At 41.7% G+C, this 21,055-nt stretch overlaps 3 protein-coding genes across 3 annotated transcripts in view; 2 read left to right on the forward strand and 1 right to left on the reverse strand.

Moving 5' to 3' along the window:
• LOC136445010 (nardilysin-like) overlaps window positions 1-21,055 on the reverse strand; it is a 63,129-nt gene that overhangs the window by 39,746 nt on the left and 2,328 nt on the right. The gene's annotated exons all lie outside the window — the stretch shown is intronic.
• LOC136444980 (uncharacterized) lies at window positions 4,730-11,443 on the forward strand. The gene is made up of 7 exons (XM_066442809.1): window positions 4,730-5,161; window positions 6,264-6,614; window positions 7,217-7,738; window positions 8,184-8,378; window positions 8,674-8,826; window positions 9,144-9,207; window positions 10,207-11,443. Exons 1-7 carry the CDS (start codon window positions 4,885-4,887, stop codon window positions 11,441-11,443), a joined length of 2,799 nt encoding a protein of 932 aa, XP_066298906.1. The 5' UTR covers window positions 4,730-4,884.
• LOC136444981 (RING finger protein nhl-1-like) lies at window positions 14,382-16,310 on the forward strand. Its single transcript, XM_066442810.1, has 2 exons — window positions 14,382-14,741; window positions 14,938-16,310. Exons 1-2 carry the CDS (start codon window positions 14,459-14,461, stop codon window positions 16,308-16,310), a joined length of 1,656 nt encoding a protein of 551 aa, XP_066298907.1. The 5' UTR covers window positions 14,382-14,458.

Below are 21,055 nucleotides of genomic sequence, written 5' to 3' on the forward strand. Positions count from 1 at the left end.
AAACAACAGGTTCAGTATTTGCAGTCATAATATAATTAGGACAGTCTGCCCTGGGAAAAATGTAAACAGACCCAAACAAAGCACCAATCACGTACATGCAGGGTGCAACCATTCTATCCTGGGTGTGGAAACTACAATTCTTGTGATGCTGATAGCTTTAGTCCTGGAACATTTGCACACTCAGTTACAGTTACTAACCGTTAACAGTAGAACTTGCACAACAACACTAGCTGGTAAAGTCTGATGTGTGACTGTGTACAGGTCACTCTCGTTAGGGATTCAGCTCTGGTTAAATAACCCAAATTCCTGGGCACACTTGAACAACTTCACACCCAGGAAACTGGTGGACCATTTCCGTGTTGCAGAATTAACAGGTGAGATTTCTGCAGTATATTCGTTCCTTGTACCCATAAGACCAGTGTATGTGGGCTTTAGCGAATTGAGGATTGTGCCAGCTATCTAATAATCTGAAAATCATGGTCAATGTTGCCAATTTCTTAGATTAGAACACTGTACCCAATTGTTAGGGCTATCTTAAACTCAAACCCTCGCATTGCTTTTATTTCTGTATCTCCAGAAACCCAAAACACCTTGAAGGAGACACTGTAAGTTACAAACTGACAATGGCTGAATCTGGACTCTCCCATCTTACTCTGCTGTACGTCAAGATTTCTAACAGCTTGTCAGAAGAAGATGTCAGAAATCTACGCGTTATTCTTGCTCGCGAAAGTCTTGGACAGGCGAAAGTGGAACAAGCGACAGCTCTCGAGATGTTCAACATGTTAGAGGCTGACAATAAGATCGGCAAAGGAGACTTAAAGTTCCTTGTGGAGGTCTTGAGAGGTTTGGGGAAAGGAAGATTAGCTGAGGAGGCTGAACAACTTGAGCAAGAGCAGAGAGGTGAAGGAGGGAAAAGTGAAGGTGGGAAAAAAGAGATCACAGAGCACAGCTTCAAATGTCAAGAGGAACATCACACAATGGTCACAAAGACAGACACGGTTCAGTCTAAGGACAGGAGAGACGACCTGATTTGTGAAACAGAAGAAATGGAGAAAAAGCTTCAGCAGCTCCCCTCAAAGGACGCAGGAAACAGGACATTAGCAGGTTGTGAGTCTTTCCAACCCTCCAGTCAGTCCCAGGTTTTATCAGCTTCCTTGCTGGAGTCAGCTGGGATGACCATTAGTGTTGAGGGACCGGCAGTCGAGAGTCTGCCCTGCTCTGTCACAGTCACAGAGACAGCAGATAGAAATGTTGCACCACAGATAGAGGTGACCTCCCCCCAGGGAAAAACCACCCTGCTAGTAATACACACAACAGCACACACAATACATGCAGATAGTGCTGGTCTCCCACCAAGACCCCACACTAGTCCCCCACTAGCTGCAGGGAAGGGACAAACCAGCAGAGTTAGGAGGGTCTGGGGTGGAGTATGGAGACCTCAGACTTCAGGGAAACACATGCTGGGGGTTTGTATAGGGGATAGGAGAGACCTGGGTTCTCTTACTGTAGATGTGGACAGTAACAACCCTGTACTGAGGTTTGGGCAGGAGGGCAGCCAGCAGGGGCAGTTTGACGGGCCTTGGGATGTAGCAGTCAGGGGGGACAGGCTGTATGTAGCTGATGCTGGAAACAGTCGAGTTCAGGTGTTTGATCTGAGTGGGACGTTTTGCTCTGCATTTTTCAACACAAGAGACCCCAGAGGACTTGCAGTTCAGACTGATGGCACCATAGTGGTGACATCTGAATCAGAAGTGAAGAAATTTTCCCCATCAGGAAAACTGCTGCACACATTTCCTCTGGGTGAATATTGCACAGAACCCTATGGCCTGGCAGTACAGAGGGATGGGAGGGTTGTTGTAACTGATGTAGTCAAAGACAGCATCTTCCTGTTTGAGGCAGATGGGACACTGGTGAAACAGGTGGGAGGGTGGGGACAGGGGGAGGGGCAGTTTAACCGACCATATTTTGTCTGTGTGGATAAAGAAGACAACATCATTGTGACAGATAGAAACAACCACCGTGTTCAGGTGTTTGACAAGAATCTGAACTTCAAACACAAGTTTGGTCAGGAGGGCAGACAGCCACAGGACATGTGGTACCCTATGGGGGTGTCAGCTGACAGCAGGGGGAACATAGTTCTGGCAAACATTTTTGGTGTGAAGCTTCAGGTGTTCCGTCCAGACGGCACCTGGGTTGCGACCATAAGCAGTGATAGGGACAAACTGAAGAGACCCTATGGGGTGGCTGTGACAGAGAATGGACATGTGTTTGTAGCTGGTATTGGTGACAACTGTATCAGGAAGTACAGATACATGTAACAGATTGAAACGTCTAGGATACAGGAATATGGTCAGTAAGGAGAATGTTGGGACATGTCTGGTCTGAGTAGATTTCATTTACCCTACATCTAGGTGTCAAGTGTACGGTTGGTTCTTGGTCTCTGCAAAATGAGATAGAATTCCTAAGTAATGTTAGCCTGCAATTCAATACATTTCTTTCATTCAATTTTATGATCAGATAAGATTTATTAGAGGTCCAGATTGGACCTTCCTTAACTTTATAATTCAATTACTTAATTTAAGTAAATGTAATTATTTCCTTACCGTTTATATGTGCATCTGGACAATGATAGGATCGATTTATATTATACCTTTGATGACTATCTGTTGTTTTGGACTTGATTGAATTCAAAGTTAACATCTTGAACATTTTGAAATGGTCAGTAGAAGAAACTGAACTGTAACGAAAAAGAGTTTGTGCTAACTGGCATAATTTTGACAAAAAGTCAAAACACAAACAATGTGGTGTGTTGATGAAGGTTAGACATCCAGGTAATAAGATACGCCAAAAATAGTTACTCAAGCAACTGGATAAGATTTTGAAACAGCCAGATGTTTCAGATAGCATCCGCTGTCTTTCGTCAGTGACTAAAGAAAGAGACTGAGAAACGGCCAGGTTGTATACCAAAAGTCTGAATAGATATGTTAATGAGGTTAAGACAATCTACTAGTAGGTAATGTCTTGATATAGTTTTAAATAGAAGACTCAAGACAAGGTTATATGCTAAACGTTCAATTAGCTACTGTTGTTTTTAGTACCGTCGTGGTAACTAAATGTGTGACAAACAATGTCACCGTATAATACTGTCAGTGGTGTTCTTATGAATCACTAACAACTATGGATCTGGAAATAATTTCATCAGGTTGATAGAGCATAGGATGAATTAAACTACAATGTCCTAAAACTATGGATGTTTGTGTGTTTACTAATTATGAATTACAACAGTTACTGGATAGATTAAATTTTAGATAACTGAAGGCTCAAAGCTGATTTAGATTTTTCATATCCCCAGCGTCTTTCAACTTTACGTGTCCTGCCTACAAATATGTATTAAATTGCTACTGTACAAACTTGTATGTTACTTTGTGTTATTTTAGACCCAGGGTCCCTCTGTAATTAGTGTAAAGCAATGATCACACCACTAAGTTGGGCTAGCCTGGTTAAACAATGAAATAATGATTATTATAAACAAACTCAAAGCGTCACACTGGCAAACTATAGGTAATGTTAAAGGTGACTTTGCTATCAACATCTACCATTGGTAAACAACAGTATTTGCTGTCAGGTAGATGTAGGGGGCAAAATGTTAGCAGACTCCAACTGAGAACCAATCACATATATTACAGTAAACAAATGAATACTATTAAGGGTGAACCCATACCAAAGGTGCACTCTTGTGATATATAGGGGTGTGGATCTACAGTTTGAATTAAAAATTAATCCTGGAGCACCTAATATATTGATCTGCACACTTACAAGTTAAGTTAGCCAAGGGTTACTGTTAGTACTTTGACCACAGTATCCTGTAAATGCAGAAATGTTTGAGGTGGTTTCATGTTCTTGGTTTTTGCAGTGAACTCTTCAGTGCAAACTTAAGACCACCGCAACAATTTTTGCCCACCTACCTCCTTGTTTAAGCACTATTATACATTTTACAGTATTACGGGGCACCTTTATGGCAAATACTCAGCTATCTTGGTTTGTGACTGGCTGTCCGTAAACAAACTACTTGTTTCAAACATTAGCTTAAAACCACTGCAAAGACATCATTTTCTCCCTAACACGAAATCAAATCCCCGCAAACTTAAATGCATTTACAGCAGCTGTATCGTGTATTGCACTATGTTGACTCGCCCTACTCTATAACGTTTTATGAAGTAGCTGTCAACACTTTGACCACGACAGTACCTACAACAGACTGGCATGTGACTGTGAACATGTGACCTCAGTAAGGGAAGCAGACTGGTTAATATCATTGGCTGGGAAACAGGTCAAGTTAATATTAACTCAGGTTTCCCAGCATTCTCTGAGATACATCATCTCACAGCCCAGCATGTCCAAGGTCCACAGCCAACTTTAACAGGTGGGTTTTTACACTCGTCTAAAGACTTGTAAAAAGCAGTTATGGGGCAAAAATCTAAAGCAGTATCAAATCCTGTACTGTACCTATAAATAACTTGTGTTAACGTTAGTCACATATTTTGATTAACATAGATTTGTGAAGCCCCTTGAAAATGAAAACTGTAAGGTCAAAGGTCTCTTTGATACTTTGTGCACAGTGAGGATGGCTAATTTGTTGTTTTTCAACTCACTGCCCTTACCAACTGTTGAGTCAATTTCATGATTGAGGAAAATTTGAGGCTTTGACATTTTAACCTCTGTTTGGTTATCTGTGGTGTTGAGAAGTTAATTTTTGCTGCCAAGTAAATGCCTAAGATCCGAGTACTTGTAGCCATTCATTTCAGGAGAAGCTATTCAAGTCCAAATCATTTTTTGTATGCATTTTCAGAAACCTGAAAAGCTTGCTAGGACCAGGCAGCAGCCATGGCCCAACTTTCCCCTCTAACCAAGCTCTACCAGAAGATTTCTGACAACCTGTCTGATGAAGATGTCAAAAGCCTACGAACCCTACTGGTCCCTGACGTTTTTGGAGTGGCAAAAGTACAACGTGCGTCGGCCCTTGAAATTTTCAAAATGCTGCAGGCAGACAATAAGATTGGCAAGGGTGACCTGGGGTTACTTGTAGACATCTTAAAAAGTTTGGGGAAAGGAAGATTGGCAGAGGAAGCTGAACAACTTGAACAACAGCAGAGGGCAGAAGGTATGACTGACATATGTACAATGTCTTTATGAGGAAAACCTTTTGCACAGTTTACATACAGGGCCTACAGATAAAACAGTTAAAATCTCCCACACAGTGTTCATGATCATCCAAAATTGTAGGTTGCATGTAAAAGGGGATTAGAGTTTATTGTGCTGTACAAATCGACAAGTATTTAGGATAGATTGATATTTATTACTATCATTGTTTATTTTTACCAATATTCCACAATTGAATACTGCTTACCTCCATGAAATATAAGTAAGAGTGTATTGTTTTTAGTGTGAGTGTCTGTGTTTCCAGATATTTGAAGTTAGCATAACTTTAGAACCTCTGGATGGATTGTGGTAATATTTGGTACGTAGGTAGGTATTGGGAATACAAACTTTTAAGGTCAAGGCTAGTTTTGGGCCTCCTGGTGTGTGACCTTGGTACTTCAGCAAAATTTCCAGCTTTTGTATCTTTTGTCCTGGACGTGCTATGGTCAGTTACACATGTAATGTATTTGAGAGTCCTGTAATGGAATGCAGCTGGTTTGTAAACTTTCATGATTTGCATAATTAGCATATGGTCTTGTCAAACATCACTTATCACATGCTATCTATATTAAAATACTAAATGTCATGACGATCTGTCAACCCCTTCTTGAGTTATTCTCTTTCAAAGTTTGAAACGAAACCGGCTCCTGCAGTTCCAAATAAGCTGCTAGGGGGCCCAAATGAGTTCTCTTATTGACAGATGGAAGGACACTCACACACACATGAACGCTGTGCAAAACATAACCTTCTCAGCAAAGTTAACAAGGAGATTCTATTAATTAGTTCCAGAGTTAACCATGACAGGACGATACATTTATTTAACATAATGTAACTTACGCCAGATAGAACATTGTACTGAACATGCAAATAAGGGTCTAATTTGCATTATCATTACGAAAATGCCACAATTCATTTACTGGTATATGATGGGAGCATCGTAGGTTAGAAAGTAAATGGTGAACATCTTACGCAAGGATCTAAAGAATTGTAAATCTGAAAGTCAAATCTCTATAATAGTAGGTACATGTATATGAGGTCTCTAAACTGTTGCTATCTCTGCATAGCACAAGAACCACCATCACTGCAAGTAGAAGCAGCAGCAGCCATGCCACAGACAGCCCCCATGATGAGTGAGGCCAGTTGCACTCTGCTGCAGAGGAACTACCCAACCATCTACCAGGAACTGGATGCCACAAGAGTGCTGGACTATCTCCACGAGCAGGGGGTGCTCACAGTAGAGATGAGACAAGAGATCCTGGACATCCCTGGGAGACACCACAGAACCAAGAGGCTGCTGGATCTACTACAGCAGATGGATGACAGAGCTTTCAACATCTTCCGTACAGCATTGGGGCATGCTGGGTACCTGCATCTCATGGAGCTGCTCACAGGGGGGCAGCCACAACTCATGCCACGTAAGTTTGGGGGTGACTTTGGGTTCAGGAAAAAAAGTTTAACCATGGCCAGTTGCCATGTTCTTTGGCAGACGATATCTTACCCTGGGAATCAGACTATCTATTGGGCCTTTCAGCCAGTTCCATCTAGTCGGTGCCTTTGATGGCCCAGATCTCCAAGCCCGCTGATACAAATTAATGCACCAGGGGTGTTCTAGCCCGAGAGTTGACCGGCCCTTACCTACAGGTAAAGGGGTGCGGTCCACTCCCGTCTTGGGCCGCCGAAGGGAATCGCTAGTGGCCCGGTCTTGGTCTGGGCTCCAGGGTAACGATATCTGGGTCATCAAGTTACCTATTTTTCTTGTTCTTTATTTCTTTCTTTCTAAATCATCATCAACATCATCCAAGCTCAAATTCAAATTTTCTCACCAGTATCTTTCCCAAATTGGATATCAGTGTCAACAAACTGGTCTATTAATAAACTGCATGAAATTCAATGCTACATCTTTGACTCATAGATGCTGATACCCAGCCCTTATACCCCGATAAAGGTAGATGTTATACCCCATATTGTGTTTGTGTGCTTGTAGTTAAGACTTTAAACATCATACTTGGTTTTTCAGCAATGCCCATGGCAATGGCTATCTACACTGGTCTCCAAGGTAGTGAACATGTTCATGTGTCCACTGGAGAACTGCCCCATGGCCAATTAAATATTCCAAATGAACATCTTTTGACCACAGTATATCAAAAAGAGCAGGCTCGCCAACTGAAGATTAAAATGAGGGATGAAGAGCTGAAGGAAATCTACAGGCATCAAAAAAAGCAACTGAAAATAGCACACAAAACACTGTCCAAAAAAAGCTTTGAGAGAAAGTTTGACCAGCTTCAGGCCAAAGTTGAAGCTGAGCGAGCCATTATTGTGGGTAGGTACAGGGGGTGTGTAATTCTGTTTCTGACATTTGAATCTGAGCCCAAATTTGAGCATTTCTGGGGTTCCTGCACGAGCGGGGATCTCTCCACCACCCTGTCTGAGCTGCTGCTGACTGAGGAGATGCGGGGCCTGGAGGGAGGAGACCAGCTGGTGGTGAAGACTCTGGTGCTGGAGCAGGACGTCACGGCGTGGAGGGACTACTTCAAGAAAGGTACACGAAGAGTAAATGTTGCTTTTAACTTAAACGTCAACTGTCAGAAAATTCTAATCTGAGACTGCCATCTGATGTTGAATAAGTAGTCCATCTGAAGAGATCTACTAATGGTAAGTGCGGCATCTGTAATCCCCAGGTTGTGCACACTTCAGGTGTTCAAGACATTTGTGAGGTTATATATATGAATCGATAACACATTTTTTTAGATACTGGAGTCTTAGGGTAATGATAAAGTCAACGTTATCAACAGAAACTTTATTTGTCCCATCTAGAGTGAAGCTGAAATCTGTAGTGAAAGGTGAGGTGTGGACCAGAAATTTGTCAACTTTTATTTAGAAGATTTAATATACACAGTATTTGGCTAAATAATATTCAACTTAAGAACTGCATTATATAGAATTAGCACTACCCAAACAGGAAGCTAATGCATAACTTGTTACAGGTGATCAGCTGATTTCACCCCAACCTCCGATGGATGAGCAGGTGGAAAAAATGACATCTGGACTATCATCACTGGAACCTTACAGACAAACAGGGAGCATCCTGGAGTCACCAACACTAACAAGCATTAAATCATCGTTAGGAAGCATTCAATCACTTGATTCAGGAACTGGGAGCCTATCAATCTTGTATGAAGGTAAAACTTCTTTCCATACCAAACTCTTGTTATCCACTAAAATAAAAGTAATAATTGTAAAGCCAAGAGGCTTAAAGTTTGTTCCACATCAGATAAGCTGAATCATAGAATTACATTAAGTATTAATATATCAGGTGTAAAATATTGATTACATTTTATAGCTGTCTTCAAACAGAATGCGCTAAGGCATAGCTGCAGAAGTTTAAAAAATTTGCAGAAAGCTTAATGGCAATTTGTAGCTGTGTACTTCTTACCCATGGTAGGATTCCGAAGCTAAATGTATAATTGGTTACAGGAGATCAGGAAATTGTACGTCCTCCAATGGATGTGCAGGTGAAAAAGGTGACATCACAACACATCCAGTCATCACTAACAAGCATTCCATCATCATTAGGAAGCATTCAATCACTTGATTCAGGAGCTGGGAGCCTCTTAAGCTTATCTGGAGGTAAATGTTCTTTCTAACTGTAGATTAACCTAATCTTGGCTTAGAAATTTGACATAACAAACTGGCCCTTATACATGACGTGTGTATCATTGGCCCATTTTTTGTTTACACTTCTCTGTATTCCAGTGTAGGGCTTTCTTGGCTCCACTCATACACTGAGGCCATGCCTCTTATTCTAAATCTATTCTCCATTTAATAATTGTAAAGCTTAGAGGGTCTGTTCCACTTCTTTGGTGTGTGATTTGTTCATTTCGGATTCTGTCTTTTGTGTGTAACACAATATAAATATTATCAATGTAATTGCACTGACCTTTCAGAGGCACCGTCATTGGAACCAATTCATGTAGTAAAGGAGGGAGAGGAGGAAAAGGCCAAGGAAAGGTTTGTTTCTTATCATAAACATCTTTACAAACAAATGAACATCTTTAATCAACGGCAATCATATGTGAGGACTGACTTGATGAGGGTGAGGGTCACTGCCTTTAGGGAGCACACCCCAGTTTATTTGGTGTTTCAATTGGAGGCTGCGCACCCTCCAGTCTAGGTACTGTCTCTTCCAGGGAAGTATTCCGAAGTAAATCAACTGTGTATGGGATGAAAGCCTATCCCTTCCGCTACAGGACCAGCTGAGTTCTGTTTCTTCTACCTCTCTGATTTTGGTAAATCAGGAGACAAAAACATAATTTTCACGTCAAAAATGATGGTCAAATTTTGGCACTTTTGTGTAGGATAAAACTCGTAGAAAAAAATTTCTGGGTAGAAACGACTGAGGTTGTCAGAAAGAGCAAAACCTAGCGTACAGTCGAGCCAATTATAAAGAAAATTATAGTTACACTTAGATTTCTTTAATCATCCACGGCGCGAGGCATGTCAGCATGACCCACAGAACGCAACAAAGGTCAATCCCGGGCCAAGGGACATTTCACCATCCACGCGGATGGATATCCGGAAGCAAGGCTCAGATCGAAACAAAATTTTCACCCAAAACACACCAATTCATACGCTTTTCAGCCATGCTAGTATCTAATATCAGTTCGAAGCACATTATGAGACATCTAAACTCAAACCCAGCCCCTCGAAACCCTTTCGTCACTTTTTTGTCGGGCACTTCCGTGGACCCCGGTCGCGGAAGAACTGGGGTGTGCACCGTTTATTGCCAATTCAATACTTCTAATAAGAATGAATAGACTGATAATTATTTCTCCAAGGAAGAGTGGTAACATCTGTTTATAAAATTGTGATTTAGTAATTCTGACAATTTGTTGACCAACATTTTACCAGGAAATTGAATTTTTGGGAGTGGCCACAATTTGTGGCACATATTTTGATAAATATCAAGACATTTCATTTTCTAACAATCACAAAAACTTTTATCTCCAGTCAGCAGATGGAGGAAAGACCTCGACAGCTCACCACACAGGAGGCACGCACCAGGGCTGTGGCAGGACATGTGTATTTCCAACCCTCCAGTTTGTCCCTGGGAAAATTTGATTCTATATTTAAGTCAGCTGGGTTCACTATTAATGTAGAAGGTCCAGCAGTGGAGAGTCTGCCCTGCTCTGTCACAGTCACAGCCAACAAGGCAGATGTTACAGGTGGGGATGTTGCACCACAGATAGAGGTGACCTCCCCCCAGGGCAAAACCACCCTGATACAGACTACAGCACACACTAGTCCCCCACTCGCTACAGGGAAGGGACTAACCAGCAGAGTTAGGAGGGTCTGGGGTGGAGTATGGAGACCTCAGACTTCAGGGAAATACTCACTGGGGGTCTGTATGGGGGTTAGGAAGGATCTGGGTTCTCTCACTGTAGATGTGGGCAGTAACAACCCTGTACTGAGGTTTGGGCAGAAGGGCAGCCAACATGGGCAGTTTGACTGGCCTACGGATGTAGCAGTCAGGGGGGACAGGCTATATGTGGCTGACTATGGCAACCAGCGTGTTCAGGTGTTTGATCTGAGTGGGAAGTTTTGTCATTCATTTTCAACAACTGCAAATCCAGAATCAGTTGCAGTTCAGACTGATAGCACCATAGTGGTGAAATCTGGGAAGGAAGTGAAGAAATTTTCCCCATCAGGAGAACTGCTGCACAAATTTCCTCTGGATGAATATTGCACAGACCCCTATAGCCTGGCAGTACAGAGGGATGGGAGGGTTGTTGTAGCTGATCCAGGCAAACATAGCATCTTCCTGTTTGAGGCAGACGGGACACTGGTGAAACAGGTGGGAGGGAAGGGACAGGGGCAGTTTGACCAGCCATGTTTTGTCTGTGTGGATAAAGAAGACAACATCATTGTGGCAGATACAGATAACCACCGTGTTCAGGTGTTTGACAAGAACCTGAACTTCAAACACAAGTTTGGTCGGTGGGGCAGACAGCCACAGGACATAAAGGGCCCTACAGGGGTGTCAGCTGACAGCAGGGGGAACATAGTTCTGGCAAACACTGGGGTTGAGAAGCTTCAGGTGTTCCGTCTAGACGGCACCTGGTTGTCCACCATCAGCAGTGATGGGGACAGACTGCACACACCCCACGGGGTGGCTGTGACAGAGGATGGACATGTGTTTGTAGCTGATCCTCATGATAACTGTATCAGGAAGTACAGATACATGTAACAGATTCAAATGTCTAGGATACAGGAATGTGGTCAGTAAGGAGAATGTTGGGACATGGCTGGTCTCAGTAGATTTCATTTGCCTGTAACTGTAAGTGCTACCGGTACTGTTTATTCTTAATCTATACAAAATGAGATAGAATTACCAGCTCATGTCAATTACAGTTCAGTTTGATCTTTTACTGCCTGTTTCTTTAGACAAAATCTAGTGCTCTCTTTCAATTTAATCAAATAACGTCCAAAATGAACTCAAGATGAATTGATCCTGCCATTTTATATAATGCAAAGCAATGGTAGGCAAATCTTAACACATTGAATGATATAGTGAAGGTCCTTTCTGGACCTCTAATCAATCTTATCATCATGAAAGTGTTAATGAAAAAAATGTATAGAAATAAAGGCTATATGTAACTCTTAACTCAAAAAAGAGTTGGTCTCACATCAATTAAAACTATGAATGTTTGTGTCTTTACCAATATTAACTTTATCAACATCACTACATTTTCATTATGTAATTAGACAGTCACAGAGACTATGATCATGTATTTAGATTTTATGCATAGTATTACGTACAGGTTTGTGTAAAAGTCGTCCTATTGATGACAGTCTTGGAAAGACTCTTATCTAGGACACTGGTATACTATTAGCTGGCTATCCAGTGCTGCATTTCTTGTTTGAATATTGAACCACTTTAAACCATTTGTTTACGATTTTGTAGGATTCATTTTCCATATTGTACTCTATCTGCTGTTTTGCATGTACTGCCTACAATAGATACAATTATTAATTAATTATAGCAATAATACTCTCCCTTGTACATGTATGTCTGTATGTCTTGTTGCAACCTGTACATACTAAAGAGCAACAGAGCCATTAAGTAGTGTGCATAAAGTTAAGTATTATGTTGTGATGTCAATTATATATTATGAAATGTTTTATTGCCATTTCAATTTTGAGCTAACAATTGTCCACCGGCAATCACAGTCATTTGACGAGTCCTGGAGGATTCCACAAAAACTCTCCTGTTTAATGCTGATCATGAAGAATTACAACAAAACTGTGTAATGTACATAGGAAGACTTAAGAGACATCTTGTTACTAATGTCATTGGTTTTTGTTAGCTTAAAGCTGACCAATACTTTTCTAATAGATTAATGCTTTAAAAATCTCAAAGCCTCATTTCTCAATGCAACAAGGACATTTAATCAAGACTGAATGCACTCATTGCTATTTACATATCTTACTGTTTTGTTTTAACCTCTAGTTTCTACAATAAACCCAGTGATCACAGTTTTACTTGAGTCTGTGCATCTTATTGTATTAAGTAAAGCTAATCAAATACAATGATTAAGTGTACATAGTATATAGGTGCAAGGTGAAGCCATACACAATGGTGGTGAAGCTACAAATCCAAGTAACCAGAGTGTGTGAAGTTAAGAACTGTCCATGGTCGCTTTGAACATACAACAGCCTCATTACTCAGAGATGGGTACCTACTGGCTGTAATGATACAACACGGTGAATTGGCATATTGAGGCCCCTGACATGGGTTTGACTATTTACAAGTTGTAAATAGTCAAACCCATGTCAGGGGCCTCAATATGCCAATTCACCGTGTTGTATCATTACAGCCAGTAGGTACAATTACAAGTCCTGTAATACAGTCTGGAATACACATAAAGAAGGGTGAAATCTACGAAAATGCTTTGACGAGTAAACATTGCAGTTTGCTGCATTGTGGTGCTGGGCTATGATTGCCCAGCATGTTCTAGACAGTGATTTATTGTTCCCAGGGCCATATAATAATTGTACTGGCCCTATATAGGCAGTATATTGACGCTACACCAAAAAAGTAGAAGCGCTCTCCAAAAAAGCTCTCAAAGAAAATATTGTATGTTGACCAAATGTTAAATGGGGTAACAAATAAAAGGAGGCGACAAATTTGCAACAAAAATGTCATTACAGTCATGTATGGTACTTATATTATATACACTGTTTTATTCGGATAATATGTTTGATCAATATCAATAGAATGTTATATGCACAACATAAGGCCACACCAATTTAATTTCTTGGTTAACGGATTTTTATTTTCCCCCCCAAAAAAAATTTACAAAAAAAATCATGAAAACAGAAGGCTGGCCCTGCCTTCTGTTTTCATGATTTTTTTTTCTAATTTTTTTTTTTAAATAAAGATCTGTTAACCAAGAAATTAAATTGATGTGGCCTAATAATGCTATAACAATGCAGCATGTTATTGGTGCACCCTGATCTTGGAATAGCTCAAAATTTGCATATTGTTCCTCTAACAGTTCTAACAATGTGCAGGCAATGGCACAGGTGACTTTCTGTCAACAGCTACTAACAGCTACCTTTGGCAAACATCACTGTTCAGTATTTGCAGTCATAATATAATTAGGACAGTCTGCCCTGGGAAAAATGTACACAGACCCAAACAAACAAAGCACCAATCACGTACATGCAGGGTGCAACCATTCTATCCTGGGTGTGGAAACTACAATTCTTATGATGCTGATAGATTTAGTCCTGGAACATTTGCACACTCAGTTACAGTTACTAACAGTAGAACTTGCACCCCAAAACTAGCTGGTAAAGTCTGATGTGTGACTGTGTACATGAAACTTAAGTTAGTGATTCAGCTCTGGTTAAATAACCCAAATTCCTGGGCACACTTGAACAGTTACAAGTTCACACCCAGGAAACTGGTGGACCATTTCCGTGTTGCAGAATCAACAGGTGAGATTTCTACGGTGTATTCCTTCCTTGTACCCATAAGACCAGACGAGTCTACATTGTATGTGGACTATAGTGAATTGGGGATTGTGCCAGGTATCTAATAATCTGAAAATCATGGTCAATGTTGCCAATTTCTTAGATTAGAACACTGCACTTTTAGGGCTATCTTAAACAACTCAAACCCTCGCATTGCTTTTATTTCTGTATCTCCAGAAACCCAAAACGCCTTGAAGGAGACACTGTAAGTTACAAACTGATAATGGCTGAATCTGGACTCTCCCATCTTACTCGGCTGTACGTCAAGATTTCTAACAGCTTGTCAGAAGAAGATGTCAGAAATCTACGCGTTATTCTTGGCCGTGAAAGTCTTGGACAAGCAAAAGTGGAACAAGCGACAGCTCTCGAAATGTTCAACATGTTGGAGGCTGACAATAAGATTGGCAATGGCAACCTAAAGTTCCTTGTGGAGGTCTTGAGAGGTTTGGGGAAAGGAAGATTGGCAGAAGAAGCTGAAAAACTCGAACAAGAGCATAGGAGGGAAGGTATGTCTGATTTGTAAGATTGGTGCAAGCGAAATAAACTGTATCATAGCAACAACAAGTCTATTAAATGCTCTTCTAAAACCATAAAATAAATACTGTCAGTCATTTAAAAGTACTTTAAAATTCGTAAGACCCCCAAAATTACTGACACAGAGACAAATTTTGAATTATAATATTATGATTTTCTTCCTGGCAGGGACGGAAAGTAAGGGCCCTGAAGAAGTGGGTAAATCTTCAGTAAAGAAGAAATTTCCAGTGGAAGCATGCGTCTCTGAGATAACCCGGGGAATGGAAAACCTTGGCAGGAATCTCACAGCCGCAGGAGGGAAACAAGGTGAACAGCCAAAAAAAGACATCAAAGAGAGTAGCCTGTTCATTATCAATGTAGAGGGGCCGGCAGTAGAGAGTCTGCCCTGCTCTGTCACAGTCACAGCTGATACTGTAGATGGGACTGTTATACCACAGATAGAGGTGACCTCCCCCCAGGGCAAAACCACCCTGTTAGTAATACACACAACAGCACACACAATACATGTAGATAGTGCTGGTCTCCCACCAAGACCCCACACTAGTCCCCCACTAGCTGCAGGGAAGGGACAAACCAGCAGAGTTAGGAGGGTCTGGGGTGGAGAGTGGAGACCTTGGGAGTCAGGGAAACACACACTAGGGGTCTGTATGGGGGGTATCAAGGACCTGGGTTCTCTCACTGTAGATGTGGGCAGTAACAACCCTGTACTGAGGTTTGGGCAGTGGGGCGGCCAGCAGGGGCAGTTTGACTTGCCCTCAGATGTAGCAGTCAGGGGGGACAGGCTGTATGTGGCTGATACTTGGAACCAGCGTGTTCAGGTGTTTGATCTGAGTGGAAAGTTTTGTCTCTCATTTTCAACAACTGAAAATCCTCACTCTCTTGCAGTTCAGACTGATGGCACCATAGTGGTGAAATCTGGGGAGGAAGTGATGAAATATTCCCCATCAGGAGAACTGCTGCACAAATTTCCTCTGGGTGAATATTGCTCTGAGCCCTTTGGCCTGGCAGTACAGAGGGATGGGAGGGTTGTTGTAGCTGATTATAAAAAACACAGCATCTTCCTGTTTGAGGCAGCCGGGACACTGGTGAAACAGGTGGGAGGGAAGGGACAGGGGGAGGGGCAGTTTTACGGGCCACATTTTGTCTGTGTGGATAAAGACGACAACATTATTGTGGCAGATAGAGCCAACAGCCGTGTTCAGGTGTTTGACAAGGATCTGAACTTCAAACACAAGTTTGGTCAGGAGGGCAGACAGCCACAGGACATGTGGGGCCCTTTTGGGGTGTCAGCTGACAGCAAGGGGAACATAGTTCTAGCAAATGGAGGAGATAACCCTTTCATGTATGTACATGTAGGTGGTGTACATGTAAAACATGGCAGGAAGCTTCAGGTGTTCCGCCCAGACGGCACCTGGGTGTCCACCATCAGCAGTGATGGGGACAGACTACACACACCCCAGGGGGTGGCTGTGACAGAGGACGGACATGTCTTTGTAGCTGATATGATGGACCACTGTGTCAGGAAATATAGGTACATGTAACAGTACAGAATGTTAGTACAGTGGCTATCATTCCTTTATCAGACTCACTCACTCACTCACTCACTCACTCACTCACTCACTCACTCACTCACTCACACACTCAGTGTTACAAGGAGCATTCAGAAAGAAACGCCTTTTGTATCATAGTAGGTTCAATTTTGTAGGAAATGACTTGAAATCTTTCTGAACGCTCTTGGTATGTTAAATGTAGAACTTAACTGTATATTTTTCTGGCCAATATTTAACCCTTCATGAGCTGAAATTTTTGTGACTTTTGCCTCAAAAACACTTTTAGTTACAACATGTTGAAAGGAGGAGCCAGGATTTCATTGCTACACATGATTGACTTTAAATATCACCTGGCTGACAAACTGTACTGCTTTTATTGATGCATTGCAAACTGTATTGCTTTTAGTGTAGGGCCTTATCAATGCCAAACTGTTTGACTGTATATAATGCTATTCACACTTTGTCTTGTTTTGTTTTGTTTAACCTCTCGTTTCCACATTAAACCTGGTGATCATAGTTTTCTTTGTGTGTGTGTTCTTTGGGCACTAAGGATAATTTGCAAGTTGAAGCCATACAAATTTAATACATGACATTGTGTACAATGTGTAGCTACAAAACACCATTAAGTGTACCAGAGTGTTTAATCAGTACAAAATTGTCCATGGCATTTTGAGGCATCTGATATTGGTCTAAGACTATCTACCAGAATACACCGGAATACATTTTGTTGAATAACAAATGATAATAAACATGGCGACGGGCCAACTGGAATCACCCTGCATTTTTGAGTGATTTCTTGTTCCTTGTGATGTCTCATCAAAGTATTCTGGACTAGAATTCACACTTCTTAATGTGCATTCTAGTGTTCTTCAGCCTGTTCCCCTAACCTCAACAATCATGCTGAACCCTCAGACCAGAAGCAGTTCTGTACATGGGACTTTCTATCATACAGCTATCATTATAGCTACCTTTGATAAACAGTCACCGTTCAGTATTTGAAGTCAACACGTACAGTTAGAGCGGTTTCAACATTTTGCAATACATGTAATATTAAGTGAAACCATTCTACAAGCCGTTTTCGAACTAAATTTGGGCCTATCTTTTGAACTTGTGCCAATGCTTGCTTCCTGGAGCACCTACTAGTAATGAAATATTCATACACTTGTAATTTGTAATTGGGTGCACTACTAAGGCAACCACACCCCTCAAACACTTACAATGAAGGTAATGGACCACAAAAATAGCTATCATAATCATTGTAAGTCTGGTGTTTCACTGTGTACATGTACATGTCACCTTAGTTAGGGAAGCAGACTGGTTTACACATTTTTGGGCACATTTTTGGACTCATGATCAGCATTACAACAAACAGGTAAGGTTTCTATGCATATGGTGTATTCTTTTCCTTAAAAATATTACTCATTTGTTGGTCTTAGTGACACTGATCTCTGGCTAATATGCTGGGCACCAATGGGAAATATAAGAGCACAAAATAAGGGTCAAAGTCTTGCTACACTGGCCAGTATATAATCAGGGCCATTTTGTTTCTCTTGAAATGATTGGATGGATGGATTAATAAATGATTCCTGAGCTATTCAACTAAAGCATGTGGTAATAATTTCTTAAGAATGGGAGATCAAGTGCATTTCCAGAGTAATTCATGTCATGTGCACGGAGGTTATGTTATATACATGGCACGTGCTTGCCTCATGTACATCATGATACAGTGACCTCATATGGTAATACGAAAGTCATTATTGACCAATATATGCTGTCTGTCATAAGGTTAGGATTATGCTGTATACACAAAAAATGTACAATGTATATAATTAGGGAACCGTTTAACTCAAACTTATTTCTGTATCTCCAGTCAACTGAAACACTGGTCCAGAACAACAATGGCTGAACTTTCACCCCTCACCCGGCTGTTAATCAAGATTTCTGACAGTTTGTCAGAAGAAGATGTCAGAAATCTACGAGCCATTCTTGCACGAGAAGGTCTTGGAAAGGCAAAGGTGGAACAAGCCACACCTCTCGAGATGTTTAACATGCTAGATGCAGACAATAAGATCGGCAAGGGCGATCTCAGGTTACTTGTGCAGGTCTTGAGAGGTTTGGGGAAAGGAAGATTGGCCGAGGAGGCTGAACAACTTGAACTGGAGCAGAGGAGTGAAGGAGAACAATTGAAAAAAGAGATCACCGAGCGCAGCTTAAAACCTCAGGGGGAAGAACAGAAAATGATCGCAGACACAGGCAAGGTTCAGACTCAGGACAGTAGAGATGAACTGTTTTGTCATAAGAAAGAAATTGAGAAAAGGCTGCAGCAGTCCACCTCACAGGGGGCGGGAAACAGAACTTTTCAACCCTCCAGGCCATCCCAGGTTTTATCAACTTCTTTGTCGGAGTCAGCTGGGTTCACTATTCATGTAGAGGGGCCGGCAGTAGAGAGTCTGCCCTGCTCTGTCACAGTCACAACCAACAAGGCAGATCTTACAGGTGGGGATGTTGCACCACAGATAGAGGTGACCTCCCCCCAGGGAAAAACCACCCTGATACAGACTACAGCACACACTAGTCCCCCACTAGCTGCAGGGAAGGGACAAACCAGCAGAGTTAGGAGGGTCTGGGGTGCAGAGTGGAGACCTCAGACTTCAGGGAAACACACACTGGGGGTCTGTATGGGGGGTAAGAAGGATTTGGGTTCTCTCACTGTAGATGTGGGCAGTAACAACCCTGTACTGAGGTTTGGGCAGGAGGGCAGCCAGCAGGGGCAGTTTGACTGGCCTATAGATGTAGCAGTCAGGGGGGACAGGCTGTATGTGGCTGATACTGGGAACAGCCGTGTTCAGGTGTTTGATCTGAGTGGGAAGTTTTGTCACTCATTTCCAACAACTGAAAATCCTCTCTCTCTTTCAGTTCAGACTGATGGCACCATAGTGGTGCCTTCTGGGAATGAAGTGAAGAAATTTTCCCCATCAGGAAAACTGCTACATGAATTTCCTCTGGGTGAATATTGCGCAGACCCCTATGGCCTGGCAGTACAGAGGGATGGGAGGGTTGTTGTAACTGATCAAGGCAAACACAGCATCTTCCTGTTTGAGGCAGATGGGACACTGGTGAAACAGGTGGGAGGGAAGGGACAGGGGGAGGGGCAGTTTGACGAGCCATGTTTTGTCTGTGTGGATAAAGAAGACAACATCATTGTGGCAGATACAGATAACCACCGTGTTCAGGTGTTTGACAAGAACCTGAACTTCAAACACAAGTTTGGTCAGAAGGGCAGACAGCCACAGGACATGGTGTGGCCTATGGGGGTGTCAGCTGACAGCAGGGGGAACATAGTTCTGGCAAACATTGGGGGTGGGAAGCTTCAGGTGTTTTGGGCAGATGGCACCTGGGTGGCCACCATCAGCAGTGATGGGGACAAACTGGACTGGCCCAAAGGGGTGGCTGTGACAGAGGATGGACATGTGTTTGTAGCTGATAGTGATGACTGTATCAGGAAGTACAGATACATGTAACAGATTGAAATGTCCAGGATACAGGCAGGAACACAGGCAGAAACATGGTCATTAAGAAGACTGTTGGGACAGGTTTGGTCTCAGTAGATTTTATTTACCCTGACATGTATCAGTGCTACGTGTAATGTTTGTTCTTATCCTCTGCAAAATGAGAATTACTGAGTAATGTAAGGTTGAATTTCAATAGATTTCTTTCATTTACACTTTTTTAATAAGATTTATTAGAGGTCCAGATAGCACCTTCACTATATCATTCAATGTGAGCTTGTCATAAATGTTAAGATTTGCCTACCATTTCTGTGTGCATTGTATAAAGCAGTGGGATAAATTCATTCACTTGGCTTTGTCATTTTGGACATTACTTGATTGAATAGAAAGTGAGCACCAAATTTTGTCAAAAGAAACAGAATTGTAACTAACATTAGTTCGTGCTGATAGGATGCTAATTGATTAAAAGGTACCAACACAATGAGGTGGTCAAACATCAATAAAAACTACCAGTTCAATATCAATGACTGTTTACCACTATCAACTTTATTAATATCACTCCATTTTTATGATGACATTAAATGACAATTCCAGTAACCATCATGTATTTCTATTCTAAAGACATCATATTGATGACAAGATATGAAAGACTTTGTTTCATCAACGTATACTATTAGTCCATTATCCACAGTCACTGTGTTGTTTTTGTTGTTACTATGTTAGAGTAATGAACCACTTTAAACCATTTACTTTAAGATAGAGATCTTTAGGCATGAGTACTTTGTTAATGAGTCAATTGTTACACTGCTGTGGGGGCAGGAGGGTTCAGGAGACGCACAACCCTCATTGACAAGCGAAAAAGGGATGCTGGGCTCAGTGACATTTCAACAACAGAGCTGAGATCGCTAGTGGAAGACCGGACTGAGTGGAGCAGAAGGACTCATTGTCTCCCGAGATGACATCACAGATGTCCTAGTTCAAGGTTCAAGGTTCAAGGTTACACTTCTGTATACTGTCCACTGTTTTATATGTACTATCTACAATAAATACAATAATTTCCCCTTGTACGTCTGTATGTCTTGTTGTGACCTGCATGACTTGTTCAGTTTGCAAAGAATCTGACTGCAAATGCAACGGGAACCATTAAGTAGCATGCATAGTTTAGTGATCAGCAACCCAGCCTTTGAACCAAGAGGTTGGGAGTTTGAATCCCAGCAGTCTCGCTCA

The sequence above is a fragment of the Branchiostoma lanceolatum genome, chromosome 11 (genome assembly GCF_035083965.1).
Source record: "Branchiostoma lanceolatum isolate klBraLanc5 chromosome 11, klBraLanc5.hap2, whole genome shotgun sequence".
Classification (NCBI taxonomy): domain Eukaryota; kingdom Metazoa; phylum Chordata; class Leptocardii; order Amphioxiformes; family Branchiostomatidae; genus Branchiostoma; species Branchiostoma lanceolatum.

Coding starts and splice junctions, on each gene's coding strand:
- LOC136444980 (XM_066442809.1), top strand. CDS start 4,885: ATGGCCCAACTTTCCCCTCTAACCAAGCTCTACCAGAAGATTTCTGAC. Junction 8,379..8,673: donor CCTATCAATCTTGTATGAAG/GTAAAACTTCTT, acceptor AATTGGTTACAG/GAGATCAGGAAATTGTACGT. Junction 9,208..10,206: donor GAGGAAAAGGCCAAGGAAAG/GTTTGTTTCTTA, acceptor TTTTATCTCCAG/TCAGCAGATGGAGGAAAGAC.
- LOC136444981 (XM_066442810.1), top strand. CDS start 14,459: ATGGCTGAATCTGGACTCTCCCATCTTACTCGGCTGTACGTCAAGATT. Junction 14,742..14,937: donor ACAAGAGCATAGGAGGGAAG/GTATGTCTGATT, acceptor TCTTCCTGGCAG/GGACGGAAAGTAAGGGCCCT.